The sequence below is a fragment of the Petromyzon marinus genome, chromosome 25 (genome assembly GCF_048934315.1).
Source record: "Petromyzon marinus isolate PM22_M1 ecotype Great Lakes invasive population chromosome 25, UKy_Petmar_22M1.pri1.0, whole genome shotgun sequence".
NCBI classification, from domain to species: domain Eukaryota; kingdom Metazoa; phylum Chordata; class Hyperoartia; order Petromyzontiformes; family Petromyzontidae; genus Petromyzon; species Petromyzon marinus.
Genome location: NC_133691.1, coordinates 7,236,430 through 7,253,929, shown reverse-complemented (window position 1 = coordinate 7,253,929; position 17,500 = coordinate 7,236,430). Strand labels below are relative to the sequence as shown.

Sequence of the window (17,500 nt, the reverse complement as noted above, 5' to 3'; positions counted from 1 at the left end):
GTGGAGCGTTGATTGCTCGCAATGCCTGATTTAAAATCAAGCTCTCCCTTGCGAGTGGCTCGCTCGCACGTTCCAAGTTTTTGGGAGCGCTAAGCGGCAGATGGCTACTTTGTAGATGAGGACACTACCGCCATTCACCGATTTGTTCTCGCATTAATGCGGTTATTGCAGGTTAATATCGCGCTGCTAGGGGACTCGCTGTATTGTACCGCGCACTGCACACATTAGTGGAATGTGTGCGCGTGCTGGGGATGGGGGTTGAGAGTCAGGGAGGAGTGCTGTGGGCCACTTTAAAATGCGCGCTGCATTCCCTTTGTTTTAGTCTTTAGTTGTGAAATCCATGGAATCAAATTGATTTTTCAAATTTTCAAAGGGCAATGATGCTTCATTCGCCACCCACACCCCATAATCCCCATTCCGGTGTTAACTATTTATTTTAACACGCGAAAGATGCATGTGTTCGTAGGAAAAAAATGTTGTTTAGCAATTCATAATCTCATAAATAATGGTATTTTACTGTAATTGCTGGAATGTAGGAACAAATTATTGCATGAGATTCATTCATCATCCATACAACTTTACAAATATGCGTAAATGTTTGAACTAAGAGTGAAATTATTAATCCAATCCACACATATAACAGTGACTGCCAAGGAGAGAGAATGGGACCTGCCATAGGAATATATATATAATTTCAGCACAGACAGTGGTCGCTTACGGAGATGAGAACCGTCTCATGCTCGTTTGAGCAGCGAGAAATGTTGACTTTTTAAAAATTTTGGTTCTATGAAAATAATCTTTATCCGTAAAACACGATTCAGTCATAGGTCTAAGTGTCTCCCTGCTTGATGATCATTGGGAACTCTCATCTCCATTGGTGGCCCTAAGCCAGCAGAGGCAACTCCACATTTCTATGGTGGGGACAAGTTGAAATGAGTAACAAGAGCCTTTCAAGAATCTCCTGTTATAACGTCCGAACAATTAATATTTGTATTGAAAATAATAGATGCAAATGGATGATTCACTGTGTGTGTACTTCATGCTAATATCATTCATACGTGTGTCTTTTCACAGATGCATCGCTGATGGTTAACGGCACGTCCCTCTCAAATGTACCTGCAGCCTGTGGCCACCTTCGCTATAATTACCTGCTATGATGGCCCCTTAGAGCACGGGCTCCACCTCGCAGGACTATTTGGACATGACTCCTAATTAGCCTGCTGCAGCGGAGTGCACCCCCCCGGTGTATCATGACGGATCCGGGTCAACATGCGTGCAGTGTTTACAAGCAGGGCGACGCAGCGTCATACCAACAAGAGATGGGCCGCGGCCATGCCGGACCCCCTCCGAGTTTCAGCGCCACTCTCGACGACGGCGCCTTTACCAGGGACCCGTCAGCCACCGCATCGGCAACATCGGCGGCGGCTGCTGCGGCTGCGGCAGGATACACGCACCAGCGGGAAGCCATCATCCGACCGCAGCAGGCGCGGAAGTTCGGGCTCGTGCCGGGCGGTGGTAGCGGCGGCGGCGCAGGCTCAAGGCTCACGTCGGGATGCCAGGAGATGAAGGGATGGGGAGTGAGCCGCTCGCCCGCGCGCTCGCCCAGCGGCAAGCACAGGGGGCGGGAGAAGTTCAAGCGCTTCGGCAAGGGGGGCCGGCCCAGCTCGTACGGAACCAAGGGGAGCCTCACCATCGGCATCGCTTACCCGCAGCAGAAGTCCGCGTCCCAGCCGCAGAGGATTCGTGACGCGGGCGAAAGCGCTGCGCAGTCGCACGAGGACGGCGACGGGAAGGGCCTCCTCCTCTCCTCTTCGCCGGCGTTCGTAAAACGGGCCCAGCACTTTCAGCAGGAGAATGACACTTGCTATGGGACTTCAGCCGATGCTGGGCTGCAGCAGCAGCAGTTGCAGTTACCAATGGCACAAATGCAGCAAACGCATCATTTTTATCGCCCGTCTTCAGGCCAGAACTTTGGGGTGCAGTCTTGTGCACAGTCTCTGTTGAATCACGCCGCGGACAAGCATTTCGCGATGAAACCTCGAACAAATGAAGGCGACGTCCTGCATACGCACGGCCAGGAGAAGTATTTAAACAATGTCCAAAATCAATGCGCGGCGAGCCTCCAGCAAGTCCTGGCGTCCGATCCATCGTTTCTCCTTGCCGACGACGCGATCTGCAGCTACAAATCGAACACTACTATTCACGCGCAAAAACGTTTCAGCAGTGCGACACTCGTGAAGCCAAACCATAACTACCAGCAACACAGCCTGGGAAACGGCCACCACTTGCATTCACAGCAACAAGCACCCACGAACGCTTGCGACTCACAAATCTCTTTAGCGACAAGTCCCGTGACTTGTACAGATAGCATGGCACTGGAAAGCAGCCCCACGGAGCATGACCTGTGGCACATGCAGAGGTCCCAGACCCCCGGTGTTCATGTGGCAACGGTGTACGTAGGGCCCCCTCTGTGGAAGGGCAGCACAGGTGGATCTGCTTCTCATCCCCTGCCTCAAAGACAATCGATCAGTGAACTCAAGAACCCGCAGCTGACCATGGCAAACGGATCTCAGGCTATTAAGACGACTACTGCTAGGGCAAATGTGAATGGTGCATCGCAGGACTTCGCATCGTACCAGGAAATGTCGTTTTTAGCGATGGATCCGCATGGAAATGAGCCGCCCGAAATTCTGCACCACCAACACATGTCCAAGTATGACGTTCTGCCTCCCTACACGAGGTCGAACGTGCACCATGCCAACAGCTTAGCAGGTCTGCCACTCCGGACAGACTCGGCGAACCAAATTTGCAAGCAGCAGGTGTCCGTCCCCCCTTCTTCCACTTCCAGAAAAGACAACAAGCAGTGGGCACACCCTACAAACTATGGACTTTCAAATCCGCAGAACAACCACAAGGTATCGGACGTCTTTAAACATTACTCTGCCGCCGTCGACATCGCGTCCATAACCAACCAACAGCTACCGTGGATGCTGTGCGACGAGGCACACCCGCCGCCCTCGTCCAAGGTCAGCGTCTCTTACAGCCTCGCCGACCTGCCCGCCTACCCGGCCACGCTCGAGCTCTCCCCGGGCGTGCCCGCCATGTCCTGGTTTCCATCTCCCGCGCCGGGCGCAGACGACGGCTGCCTGCCGTCGCCCGCGGAGTTCAATCTGAAGCAGCCGCCGTCCGGCTACGAGTGGCGCGTGCCGACGTTCGACTGCGGCGGCGGAAATGGCAGCGGGGGGTCATCCAACTTTCCCGACAGCTGCGCGAGCGGCGCGGACATCGCGCGTGTGCTCGACCTGCAGCCCCCCTACGGCGGCGGGCAGGTGAGCGAGGCGGGCGACTCGTCGAGCGAGTGGCCCGGCGCGGAGCACCCGCTGCTGAAGGCGCAAGGCGGCTCGGCCGAAGAGTCGGAGGACTCGGCGCAGCAGAAGCTGCTGAGCTCGCTCAGCAGCGCCAACCTGGACCAGCTCAATGTGCTGCTCAAGTGCAAGCAGTGCGACAAGCAGTTCAGCACCGTCGGCGCGTGCCTCCACCACAGGCAGTTCTGCTCGACGTCCGCCAACGCTGCAGCGGTGGCAGCGGTCACACACACGACGTCTCATCCGCGGGGCGATGAGGCGGAGCAAAGCATGATGGGAGCGCCGCACTGCCGGCCGCATGAAAGTCTGCAAACTCTTCACAGGTCCAATAAGTTTGGCACGATCGCAAACAGGCTGCCAATTCACGAAAGCGACAAAGATGTCGGGGCCGGCAGGCTCAATGGCCTGTCGCTGGATGGCAGCAGTTTCTGCTCTCCAGCACCCAGCGAAATTGAGATTGAAGAAGCAAAGCTCGACAGCTTGATCTTGGAGACCTTGAACTGCCTGAGCTACCAGCTTGATGGCAGCGACATTGACAACAGCTTTGTGGAGGCATTCGTCGATGAGATTTTGCCGGGCAAGCAGCACAGGGAGAAGCAGATTGTTGTGGAAGGTCTTTCAGAAATGTCCCTGCCTCCACCAGTGGAATGTGACAGTGCCAATATGCAAGTGCCAACCGTTCCCAAAGTCGGTGCAAGCCCTGCGAAAGGAAAAGATATGAATAAGCTCAAAATAGAAACCCTCAAGCAAAAGAGAAAACCGAAAAAATCAGGCGCCAAGCAACAGCAATTGATTGACCAGCCGACAAGGAAAGCGCGACAACGGGATGCAGGCGGCAGCGTGGAATCCTGTACGGAGCCTTCCAGCAACGTGTCCTACAAGTGGTATTCTCAAAACAAGCACAAGGGTTACAGGGTCTCATCACTACATGGAGCACGGCATGATGGACAGAATTCCGAGAAAGATTATTGCGACACCGGCTGTGCAAATGATTTGAAGGTGCACAGGAACGCAGGATCATCGGCGGCCATTTCGAAAGATGACAGAACACAACCGATTCCCGTCAGGCATTCGAAAAAACATCCGATTAAGGGTACGAACAATAAGAAGAGGCCTCCTCTCGGCGTTCCTGTGAACGGATCGTTGCACGCGCCAGAGCCCGCGCCGCCGAGAACACACGCAGCGTTTAAGCGTGGCGAGTCGTTGCCGAAGGACCCGGCGACTTCAGAGTGCAGCACGAAGAAAACCCGAGAAAGTGAGTACGACTTTGTGTCCGATTCCGAGGAAGAGTTGTTTGCGGAAAAGAATGCGTTGCACAGAATAAAAACCAAGAGGACTTTGGCGCTGGGAGACATCCACCGATCGGCGAAAGATGTTAATCAAGCGAACCGAAAATATAGCATTTCCAAGAATGGCAGTGAGAGCGAGAGCAATGTTCTCCACAGTGTGGACGATTCAGAAAGTGACCTTCACAGTCCCAGCAAAGCACGCGAGGCATCTATTGAGCAGATTGTTGCGCGTAAATGTATCACCGATTCTGACGGCAATAATGAAAATGGACAAGTCAGTCGGCGGTGTTATGACAATGATGAAACGGGCGGTCGGAGGCAAAAGACTTTTCCTAGCTCTGTCGAAGAAGCTTCCATTTCAACATTAACTGCCACTGAGGGCGATGTGAGTTTGAGAAATCTGAGAACGTGCTTTGGAAATGGGGCAGGCGCTCACGGAGTGCCCGCGCAAGATAAAGGTTTTATGCCCGGACAAGGAGCGATGCGAATTAATGACGCAGAGCATGATGAATCTTCAGCGGATTGTTACGAGGCTAGTAATGCATGCACCGGTGAAAAGGCCAACGTCCCAGCATCAAGCCAGAAGCGCAATGCCAAAGATGTTAATTGCGAGGCAACTCAAGATGGGTCTCAGGTTAATTCTTGCCCTGACACCTCAATGTGGTTAAACAAATCGGAGAATGACAATCCTTCTGTTTGGGCAGTGGCCAAACTTGCTCCTACTGATAAGACAGGAGCAAAAGTGCAGGAGAGTTTAGAGGCATTGGGGAAGGACAATGATGTACCATTCATCCAGCTGGAGAATTTTTTCACGGATGGTGTTGATCGAGATGGCAAATTACAAGAGCGTGACCCGGTACATTTGGAACATTTAGATAGGATCACTTCTGAGGTGAGCGTTTCCAGGTCTACCCCGTATATCTCTCGCTTGCCAGTTTCATCGCAACACACGCGTGACGGTGGCACTGGCGCAGGCGACCAAAGTAAAGAGCTGAGCCGCCGGCAATCAACAGTGAATTTTGATGAGCCAACCACCAAAGAGACCTCGGAAGTACATCACGACGACAGATGGGACTTTGACACGGAAAACATGCTCTCGGACTTGCAGCTTCCTGAATTCGATTGCACGCTCTTTCCCGAGATAGCAAATGAAAAGTCACTCCTCTTAGCAGAAGAGCACGTAGCCGACAGGGACCTTGATAATCAAAGAGAATTTGAGAACTTTGTCTCATTTGTCACTGACAAGGCCTGCATGAGCTTGTCCAACCAGGTAACCTTGACGGACGACCAACAAAACGATAACGGACCGCTAGCTTTTGCCAAATTGTGCGCTGACAGTGAAACGACCCGCCAAAGTTTTGATGCGAGTGCGTCAGTGAGCTTGAGCGAATCGGATCCGCCCGCTGCGTGTTCGGAAAGCGGCAATGGCCCTTTGTGCGATTTCGATATCTCCTCGACAACAGCAGCCCCGTCGCGTGTGACGCAGATTTCGGAGACCGGCGGCATTAATCTCCACTCCTCGGCAGCTCAGGTGGACGCAAACGGCGAAGCCCTTCCGCCCGGCATGGCCGAGGTACTTAGCGTGCCACCACCCAGCACCGACGTCGCTGGAGCCGATCCTCTAGAGATGAGAGAAATCAGTGCTGCGATGCGCGACAGCTGCACGGGGGGCTTAATGGACGCGTTTGAAAACCACTCCGATGCGGGCAACTTCCACCCCGACGGCAACGAGCACTTTTTCGGGGGAAATGACGCCATGGGTTTTTCCATCTTCGGCGAAATCTCCTCGCTGTCCGTCGCGGCGTGCGGGGATGGCGATGCAGACTCTGATGGCGCGGAAAGGTTGCACGCCGATGCAAACCAAACCGTGTCGAGCCCCAATCAACATTTCCCGAAATATTTCCTCAACGAACTGCCGGTCATTATTGTGGTCGATGATGCGCCTGAAAATAATCAACGGGCGGACGGTTTCCTGCAATTGGGTGCGTTGGATGGGGACTTGAACGAATGTGAACTCGCGTTGGACAATGCGGAGGGTTCAAGCGGGCGGACGGCAGAATCGCACGAGATGAGCGGTGACGCCCACAAATGCACGGGCGTTTACTTTGATTTGCCTGTCCCCGAAGAGCAATCACTCACTTGTGAAACACAACACCAGCAGCAGCAACAGAAGCATCAACAAAATGAGCTCACAAGCAACGGGGCGACGTTTGCAGTTGAAATGGACGAAGCCTCGGCAGAAATTCCTTGCGATGGCGATGAAATGTTGAGCCCTCCACCGATAGCGCAGGATGTGCGCTCTGATGTTTCGTCACAAAGCGTGCCCGTTTCGGAGGAGGGAAAACAAGTGCATGCTTGCCAGCGGATTACGGTGACGCAGCCGGTGCAGCAGCTTGAGGAAGGAGCGACATCAGAGGGAGACTGCCACTCTAAATCCCTTCACTCTGCAGGCCACTTGACCTCTGAACAGCCGGGCTTGAATAACACCAGGAAGAGACAAGAAAATGAAAGTGACCTTTCAGAGCTCTTCTTGGAGGCAGCTGTCGAAGCCAGCGCAGGTACGAGCGAAAGCCCGTTCGCAGGAGCGAATACGCGCGATGGTCGGGGTGCGGCAGAAACCTCGCCGCGCGCGTCCGATTCGCCGGCAGACATTCCGCGCGGCACGGACGGCGGGTCCTGGGAGTCGAGGGACGCGTTGGCAAACGCTGCCACCGATTGTCAGCCCTGCGGCGGCGTGACGGGGGCCGGCGAACAACGAGACGCAGCGGGTGAAGTGGGTGGGGCGAAGGGACGGGCCGAATGCTGCGCCGCGACACTTGAAGAGCTGGAAAACGCGAAAGGGTCGCCGGGAGAAATGTATCCAAGTGGGAAAGGTACGAGCTGCCGAGAGACAGAAAATCAAGCGGAGCCACTCGACGCACGAGGATCTGATGGCCATCTCGGAGAATCTTCCAGCAAGCCCGCAGAGCGGTACTCAATTGCAAGAGCTGGAAAAGAACTTTGCAGCTCATCGGATTCTTCCAGCATGAATAAATATTCAGATTGCGTGTCGCCGGGTGCCCAACGCGAATCTGATGAGCGCGACACTTGCCAGACATCTGGTGAAGAGCCCCAGGAATCTCCGACTAATGTGGCGGATAATGACTTCTTAAAATGTCTGCTACCGGCAGCTTACTGCGGCACTGCGTCCGATAGCAGGGACTGTGAAATGCATGGAGGGGAGTGCAATCAAAAAGGAGGAATAAATATGAAGGAGAACGCATTTAATGGTCGCGATGAAGGTAACGATTTTTCAGAGATGATCTTGCCAAAGTTCACGTCGTGCACATCGAAAAGTGAGAGTGAAAAAAGCCCCATCAATTCTTGTAAAATCCAATCGGGCGAGTCTGGGACGTCTGAGCAAATGTTTGAAATCTACGGCAATCCATTTGCATCAACGCCATATTCCCCAACTTCTGGGGCTGCAGAGATATCAGCTGAACATCTCCAGCAGAGCGTGGGGTGTGGAGTGCAAGAGGTTTTTGGAAAAGGTAACGATAGCAAAGCAAATCCTGGCCCAGATACCGAAAATTGCTTTCAGGTCAGCACTTCAAACATGGACCACAGAGATGATTTCAAAGATAATGATGATAATGATAAGAAGACGATCATTGAAACTGTGTCAAAAACAGATCTTATTATCAGTCATGATTTTTACGGTGCGAGCTGCCAGCATTCTCCCGGGAGTGTGGAAACAATTACGATTATTCGCGACAGCATTTTAAATGGTGAAGCTGCGACGCCGGATTACAGTGATGTGGGAAATAAATTTGAAAATGACAGCTCTAGTATCGACGCTTCCATCTCGAGAGGAGCAAACACCGGCAAAAGGGTGCATGGTCAAAAAAAGAAAAAACTGCACACAATTGAATCGGGCTGCAAATCTAAAAATGAGTTCCTTCACCACTCTGGGATTAATCCTGGAATTCGAATCGGCCAGAGCCACAATCGCGTAGAGTCTCACATCTCTGAGAATAACCCAAAACTAGACGGACTTGATAAGAGTAGACTAGATGGCGTAAAAAGCAATTCCGGTTGCATTCTGTCGATCGTGGCAAAATCCACCGGCGTCTGTTTTATCGTGGAAGATAAAGGCGCGGCAGAAAGGAGCAGCTGTAAAGATTACGATCAAAGTATACAGCAGGGTCTGCTTCTTACAGAGGATGAGCATTGTCTCGAGTCACAAAATGAGGCCCGTGAGTTGAAAGACCACACAGGTGATGCAAGCGCTGGCCTTCCTGCAAGGGATGACAGAGCTGTTAATTCGGCAGCAGCTGCTGCTTCTGCAGCGAGCGACGGTAATGAAAGCACCTGTGTCCTGACGATGCCGCGGATAGACGCTGCAGCGGGGGCAACTCGGCGGGAAAACATTCAACAGTTTGATGAGTGTAAAATATCTCGGAGGAAGCCACGGGGCTTATCTGATGATGAAAGTAATACTCTCCTGTGGCAGTCGAACAAAAAACGGTCAGCAGGCGATGCAGCCGGCATCAAAGACGGCAGCGAAAACACGGAGACCGAGCGAGCGGAGGAGTTGGTCAAAGGCAGGGGCGGCATCCAGATGAACACCGAGGAGGCGACGAGCCACCCCGAGCACGGAGCGGCGACTTACGCGAAAGACGCCGCCCCGGACGAGAGGGATTCGTCGGGCGGCAGTGGGGGGGCGCCTTCAAGTGCCAGCGATGCCAATCGCCGCTCGTCAGGCACGTCAGAGGCCGCGGACGCCGCGGCGACAAGGGCCGAAAAGGGAACGGGTCGCGTGGCCACGTCCCCCGCCGGCTGGGCGCCTTCAGAAAATAGAACCGCGGCCGGGCAACATGTGGCGCGCTCCGCTCACGCGGGGAAGCTGCCGCCCGCCGCACCTGCCCTTTCCTGCGAGTTCTGCGAGGCTACTTTCGCCACCGCCATCAGCCGGAGCAGACACACCGTGATAAAACATCACATCAGACGCGTTCCTCGCCCCGCCGCGGGCGATAAGGCGGAGGCTGGAATTGATTCGGGCGTCAGAATGGAAAGTTTGCCTTTAGAAAATCCCACAGTGTTAATTAATCACTCGGAAAATCCTTCCGTATTAATTAAGCAGAGCACAGAAAGAAACGATGAGGGGGCTCGGGAAGATGAAATGAAGGGTGCGATAACATCAGCTATTTCTATGCTTCTTTGTCGCCGTCCTGGATCAGCTACAGTGAAGCAGCAGAGCATTTCAGAGGTCGATTCAGACGGTGAAGAGAACTCATTGTCCGGTTATGCGCCGATCGGAAGATCCGTGTCTGTTCGGGAAGCTGAACGCCGTGACACGAATTTAAGCCGCGTTAACCATTCCTCAGATTTCGCCGAAAAGCCGAGCAGAAAAATCTCCCCGAAAGACACGAAATTAAGGGCAGCAAAACACTTCGATGGATTTTCCAAACAAAGGAGAAGTGAAAAAGTGAACAAGCTCAAAAAGAGGCACGCCTTCAAGAGGAGGATTTCCAAATGTGCCCCCAAACGGGAAGGAAGCAAAACGTTCACACGTGAATCTGAACGTGAACAATCTGCTGCCAAAAAAATGAGCGGATCTTCGAATACGCCTTTGAGTAAAAATTCAAGGGAATTCAGGAGCACAGCATCGGCTGTTGTCAAATCCACGGCCAGTGTTTATCAGAGCCCTTCAATAACCAGCAAACTGCACTGTGAGAGGGTGGCCACACACTCTGAGAGACAGAGTATTGGCGACGTTGCCTCGGTTGGCACAGAGAGTCCCCTCTCTTATTCAGGAGTATGCAAGCAGACAAGCCAGCCTGAAGTTGATGGTCACTGTTCTGAACACGCAATTAAATTGGCAGATTTTGAAGAGGCGCGCGGGATTGGTGGTGCAGCTGTCGCTGATTGTGCCAACGCATCAGAGGTTTTGTCAGGTTCGGAGAAGGCTGCAAAAAAAACGGAACATCCGTGCGATGGCAAGGCCAGCGCAGACGCCTGCGTGGCGCTCCAGAAAGAAGGAGGAGGAGAAGCGGCGACGACGACGACGAACGTTGAGAACGCGCGCGTGTCGGACGCGAAGTGCAGCGACGCGCTGCCGGGCGTTGTGGTGCAGCGGCGGTGCTCGTCTGACCCAGACCACGACGCGACCCAGGGCGCAGACGTTGACGCTCGCGCCGCTCGCAGCGCGGCCCCCACGGAGATCGTCGACGGCGAGGAAACGGGCAAAGCGGTGCCTGCGCATGACCACGGGGGAGCGGCTGCGGGTTCGGAAAGCGGCCAGGGCCCCGCAATCGAGACGAGCGACGGTGACGTTCCGCTTCGGGAAGAGGGCGCCGTCACCAAAGACGCGGCGGGTGTGAACGCGACGGCGGATGCGAGCGCGCTACAAACCGGACGCTGCAGCCCGAGGGCAGGCGACATGCCCGCGGGCGAAAGTGAAATTCAAGATGTCGACAAACGCGACGACGATGCTTCCGTCTGCGAAACGGAGGGCGGTGGCGACGAGTCCAAAACGCCACCGGGGGATGGCGCAAAGTGGCAGGGAAAGCCGCACGCGTGCAAAGCGTGCGGCCTGGATTTCGGCACCGACGGCGAGCTGAGTGAGCACGCGGGCAGCCACACCCTGCTGCTGCCCGTGCCCACGTGCTACATGTGCGTGCAGAGGAAGTTCAGCTCGCTGGAGCAGCTCAAGGAGCACCTGTGGTCCAAGCACACGAAGAACAAGCCGGCCAGTTGGACGTGCGGGATGTGCCTGAGGGCCTTCACCGACGTGTGGCTTTACAACGAGCACCTGCGCGAGCACGCCGCGCAGTTCTCAGAACACACCGGCCACGCGCAGCGGAGGTCCTCACTCGCCGCACGCTCCGAGAGGCCCAGGGAAAACGCCCGCGTCTCCGCAAAGAAGCACAAGCCGGCACGGGCGAAATCTCGACCGACGGACGCCGAGAACTTGAAACCGTCCACCAAGGCCGAGGAGGAGCGCAGGCGCGCCAAACGCAGGAAAGCGCCCACCGCCGCAGCTGCTGCTGAAAGGGAAAGCGATAAAAGTGAATACAAACAGAATGAATTTTTCGCCTCCGACTTGTCGATGTTTGATTTCCCCGTCGATGACGAGCAGTCGGCAAGAACGCACCCGGAGTGCAATGACCCCTCGAGGGATTGCCATCACTGCGGAAAGCAATTTCCCAAGCCCTTTAAGCTGCAGAGGCATTTGGTTGTGCACAGTGTGCAAAAGATGTACCTCTGCCACTGTTGTCCGTACGCATTTAATGATCCATCTCAGCTGAAGTCCCACCTGGCGGCGGTGCACGGCCTGACGGAGGAGCTGGACGCCAAGCACGTGACGATTTACGACTGCGAGCAGTGCGCCAACGTCATGAACATCATCAAGAAGTCGTTTGTGTGCAACACGTGCAATTACGTCTTCTGCAAAAAGGAGCAGTACGACCGGCACGTCGACAAGCACCTGAAGGGGGACTCCAACTCGGTGAAGTACCAGGGGGCAAAGAGACCGCTGCTGCTCTCCGGGGAAGAGCTGCCGAGAAAGAGGTGCTCCCCCGTCCCGCATCACACCAGCGCCAGGAAGGGCGGCAGGGATAAGAGAAAGCGCAAGGGAAGCTCCGAGCGCGAAGTGCCCGCTCATAACAAGAAGCACAAATGCGCCGCGCAGCAGGGCGAAGGGGACAGAGCGGAGCGGTGCGCCGCCGCCGCGGCGAAATGCGCCGGCGGCAGCGGCGAAGCCGCCGTGGCACGAGGCGATAAAGTGCAAGTGAAAGCGGCGTCCGCAGACGAGCCGATTCGAGCCAAAACATCTTGCGCCAAGGCGAGTGCCGATGTGGGTTCGCCAGCTAGCGAGGGCCCTAAAGATGACACCATTTGCCAAGATCCTCCGTCTTTTCACAATCAAGAGGAATCCAAAAAGTCGACGGGCAAATCTGCGGAGCACCCAGCCGATGTTTTAGAGAAGGCAGACTCCAGTCAGGAGGCCACGAATGGGAAACGAGCGGACAATCTTCAAGTTGTTGAAAAGCAGAGCAAATGCATCTCCAACTCACCTGCTGCTGAAAAGGGGAGCCATGAGGTCAGTCACCAAGGGAAAGTTGCGCCCGAAGGTTTGCTCGCCTTAACGCAAACGAGCAAAGGTGTTGAACGGCACACACTCACCAACGGGTTTAAAGTTGTAAAACGACAAGGTTCTGCCGGCCACAAACCTCAGACAAGTGCCAATCATTTGAGGCTCGCAAAGTCTAAGACCGTCAAGAAATTACCACCGCTGCCTCAAATGAGGCACAATTTGTCGAAGACTTGGATCCCAGTTAAAAACAAATCGCACGCTCCATGCACGGCCAAACAGCAGCGTCAGACAGCTGAAGCCCAGGACAGCATTTTAAGCCAGCTATTTGGTCGGAAGCTGACCAACTTTAAGATCCCTTTCAAGAAAGAGCCTGTGGAATAATTTTACACTTGACATGGCATGCATTCAGATTTAACGGAGAAAGTGTCCAAGTGAGATTCCTTGTGTCTTGAAAGTGTATGTATGTTTGATGCAAGATAATGAGAGAGCGTGGTTCCGCAACAAAGCGATGCATCGTTGAACATGTATTATGATGGTAAAAAGGGTTTTGCACAATGATTTTTGGCAATTCTTCACACGTAAAAAACAGACCCTGTCTTTAGCCTTATAGAATGCAGGGGCAAGTCAGTTTCGTACCTATTAAGCCTAGAGTGGCACATGAGGGAGTGGTATAGGAAGCACCAGGCCTGGCTGCCTTTATCAGGTATTTACATACCACCACCAAGTACTCCCTATGTCTGAGAAGTACTGGTTCAGATACCACTTTCCACTGATGCTGTACATGGCCATAAATTGAATTAATGTCACTGGGATCATAGGAAAATGTTCTAACCACTATTGCACCACTGCCCAGAGCATGGGAAAATCAGTGATTTCCAGTTCAAATTATCACTGAGTTTGTGCTCATTTTCAGTTTACAGCCCTGAGCCAGTGGTGGAAATCCCACGTTCCTATGACGGGGGCGAGTATATTCATACATAGGACAGCCACTTTTGACTTCTCTGTAAATTGGTACTGAATGTATCGACCCCAGAGGGATAATGGACTGAGTTAACCCCAAACCAGGATGTTAACTAATGCGACCTTCCATTTGTGTGCCACTCATTCTACCACTCAAGTCACCGAGACAGACCCGGCTTACATCCCCAGTACATGCATACAGCACCATAGCCACATTGTTTCACGAAGGGCATAACGCCTGTCATTTACGCGGAGTTGTAGTTTTTTAATCGGCACGTAAATATAATTGGTGCTTTCTTGTGGGTGTGATTGATAATTGTTAGCGTTTTGCCTGGTGTTAACGTGCACGGCCACTTATAGGCAAACTGCCCTCAAAACTTAAAAAAAATTGTTACCCGCTCCTGCGCCCTTGGGGAATATTGTGGGGGTTTTTTTTTACAGAAAGTATTGTTGGCCCGGCACATGGCGCTAAGCGCACACAAGTAATCGTCTAGCCTGTGCTATATATGTTTTTCGTGGGCTGATGACTTATTCATGCGTCCTCATTTGCGGACCTAAAAGCGAACATAATCGCACACCAGTTGTATTATAGTTTTTTTTTACATTGCCTCTGCATGGTTTACATTGTACGGTATCAAAGCCAGACTTGCTGTTTATTGTTATTTTTTTACTTTGCATACGTGTGCATTTTCAACGCTGACTACGGATTGCACCATGAAGGCATTCACTCAACTACTATGTGATTGAGTCTCGGTACGCATGATCGTGAATGTGAATCATAAAAGTACTTGTGAGTGTCTTGAATCGTGTGTGTGTGTATATATACACGGTATATTCAATGTGTCCATATATAGCGCCTACTATACTTTGTACTTATGTGTGTATAAGAATATAAGTATCATATATGTGCATGTATATATGCAGTATGTATATATAATCATTTTGCATATCATGTAGAAATGCATTGTATGTGTGTGCCTGCTTCATACTTTTTTTATTACGGCAAAAGCTGTTGCAAAATTGTGAAACGATATTTCGAGAGATGTGCATAACCCAATTAAGGTCAAAACATATGAAGTTCAAAGTATTACAGCATGTAGAGTTGTCGACAGGTGGACTTTTTATTGCAAAAAAAAATGGTATATGTTAGAGTTTAATATATTCCACGAAATTGTACTCGTGTTGTTTCAGTGGTAACGTCAATATAATTTCCGTGCAAAAACTCTAAATTACATTTTATCAGTTGATGTGCCTAGATCAATGCCGATTGATCACGCGCGCGTATGTCTCATCACAATATTGGTTGCATAGATATTCGCTGTGACATTGTGCATAGAGAGTAAAGATTTTAAAACGTATTCCTCCAGAGGAGGAAAAGATACGTGTTGGCGTTCGTTACGTTTAAACTGCAAAGTGAATTCATTCCTCGTTACACATTAAGGCAACTATTTTGGGTGGGTTTTTTTTTCAGCATTGGGCCAATGTGCGGTACAGTATGTCTTTGCGCGTATGAACATCAACGAGCTTTATCGCAGAAGTTGTTGAATAACAACAGCGATCTTGGCTCATGTAGAACTCATTTAACGTGTTGGTCTTCTGTGTTTAAGCACTGACGATGGTGTGCTGCATGGTGATTATTATTAACAGACGTGTGTCATGCTCGTACTATATTTCTGTTTTAACATTTAAAAAAAAAAGAACTTGGCGAACTTGAAGTGCGTTCCACGATTATTATGTTTAAAGTAAAAACAAAATCAGACGTTTACAATTCATTATGCCAAGGGAAAAGTGCCGTGTTTGTTGTATTTTGGTGCTGATTTTTAAAACATGTACATGCGTATACATACAAAAAAAAAAGTATTTTTTACGAAAAAAAAGTTGCTCTAAGGAGACCAGACTTTGAAATAAAAGTGCAATCACAATGATTTCTGCGTGTTGATATATATGTTTTTAATGTGTGTCACTGCATGCGTCTGTGGTACGGTGGCCACAGCGCTCGGCTCACATTTTTGGCAGTGGCAACTTGGGAGCGAATTCCGTCCTATCAGCCAACGATGACAACGACGGTGACATTAATTTTAATTCTCCCCCTCTCCTCCACCGCCCTCACACCAACATTGACCGGTAGTCAATCGGCGGGCCGCGTACGGTTTGGGTAAATCGTGTGCACTGCCACCTCTCACCAAGAAAATCTGGAGAGCACCTGGAGGGAGTAAGCCAAGCAAGCGCTCCCTCTAGTGGAGGACCTTCTGCCTGCGGTGATATCAACAAAACATTTCAGGGCTGCACCTGTACCCGTTGACCTTTATCTGCGCTCCTGGATGGATGCAATTCGTACCGTCGTGTGCGAAATCTACAGCAGCGGTTATCCTACAGAGAGATTGACTCCCCTCGACCGTGGGGATTGTGATATTTCCACCACCGGCTTATGTCTGCCAATGGGTATGAGCGACTTAAAATCGTCCAGAAAGCAGTAAATGCGCTGCAACAACAACAACAATTAAGTGGTGGTGACGTCACCACGGCACTTGTGCCAGCCTATGTGCACTTTAAGGCTACGTGACGTGTCGAAGGCTTGCTGACAGGAGGTCACGGGACAGACCCAGGTGACATGGGTTGGCCGACTGAAATGACTTGCAGATGTACCGGATATACACCCCACTGTGCTAACTTGTTGCATGTTATCGGCCTTGCGTCGCTCCTCTGTCCTTAGTTGTTGTTGGAGAGCGACGGCCTCCAACTGCTCAGTAGCGTCCTTCACGAGCCTCCTCCATAGAGGCCGATCATGACACCGCTGGTACCAGTCTTCGGCAAGTTCACATCCTTCCGTTCCGCATCAGTCCATCTCTTTTCCAGTCCGTGTCGTGCCCATTTAGGCCCCTCTACCCAGCCAAACGGGAGCTGCTTGGGCTTGCGTTGGCTGGGCGCGCGAGCCAAGGCCGTGTTATCCAATAGGCACAGTCAATGTGCCTAGGGCTTACACAAACTAAACGGCCTACGAAAAAAATGTACCATCTTTTTTTTTGTTTGTATGATAAACAATGTAACCAACATATCTTCTTGAATAAATGTATTTTTTTCTAGATGTGAAGCTTTCGTGACTGCAAGGATTCATACTCTTTGGGTTTTTTCGGTAAAGTCACGTAGGTAAAACAAAATTAAAATAAAAGAAAACTAAATCAAATCACGACGTTTCGGAGGCAACACAAGCTTCCGTCTTCAGGTGGAACAGTCACAGCAAGATAGCTGCATCAAGTTATTTGATTTAGTTGTTTTCTTTTGTTTTAATTTTGTTTTATCTACGTGACTTTACCGAAAAAAACAAATGTATTTATATAGCAAGTGTATATACAAATAGGAAGAGTCATGTCAATGTCATTCGTTTCATAAGGTGAGAAAAATGCACACCAGAGATGTACTTTTTGAGATTTGTTTTCATTGCAAAATTAACCTTCAAATGGCGTCTTTTGCACACTCTCATTCTCAATAGAGAGTAGTCCAAGGGAAGACAAACGTTGTTGTCCTATAATTGATAAGACAGGTTTTTGTTTTTAATTATCAGCTTTAACTTCGAAAAAGAACGCTCCCCTTCACAATTCGTTCCCCAAAATGGCAAGATACATCCTTAGGGCAATGTAAATATTCGTAAAACTGTTGATGAGTTTGTTAGATATTTGGGCTTAAACCATACCTGACATTGTTGTTTTCTCCGCATGCAAATGCAGGAACAACAGGGATTCATCAGTGAATACTTTTTCAAGATCTGCTGGATATGCAGAAAACAATGCATTGGCCCGCACAACAATGTC

At 51.3% G+C, this 17,500-nt stretch overlaps 1 protein-coding gene and 1 long non-coding RNA gene across 4 annotated transcripts in view; one reads left to right on the top strand and one right to left on the bottom strand.

Annotated features, from left to right (window-relative positions):
* ZNF469 (zinc finger protein 469) overlaps window positions 1-15,616 on the top strand; it is a 146,699-nt gene extending 131,083 nt beyond the window's left edge. For both annotated transcript variants that reach the window (XM_032960540.2, XM_032960541.2), the window contains exon 3: window positions 1,075-15,616. In XM_032960540.2, coding sequence (XP_032816431.1) covers window positions 1,251-13,112 — 11,862 coding nt within the window. In that variant the 5' untranslated portion in view covers window positions 1,075-1,250 and the 3' untranslated portion in view covers window positions 13,113-15,616. The remainder of the gene's footprint in view (window positions 1-1,074) is intronic.
* The window catches only part of LOC116945892 (uncharacterized), a 46,227-nt gene that overhangs the window by 18,813 nt on the left and 9,914 nt on the right, over window positions 1-17,500 (bottom strand). The gene's annotated exons all lie outside the window — the stretch shown is intronic.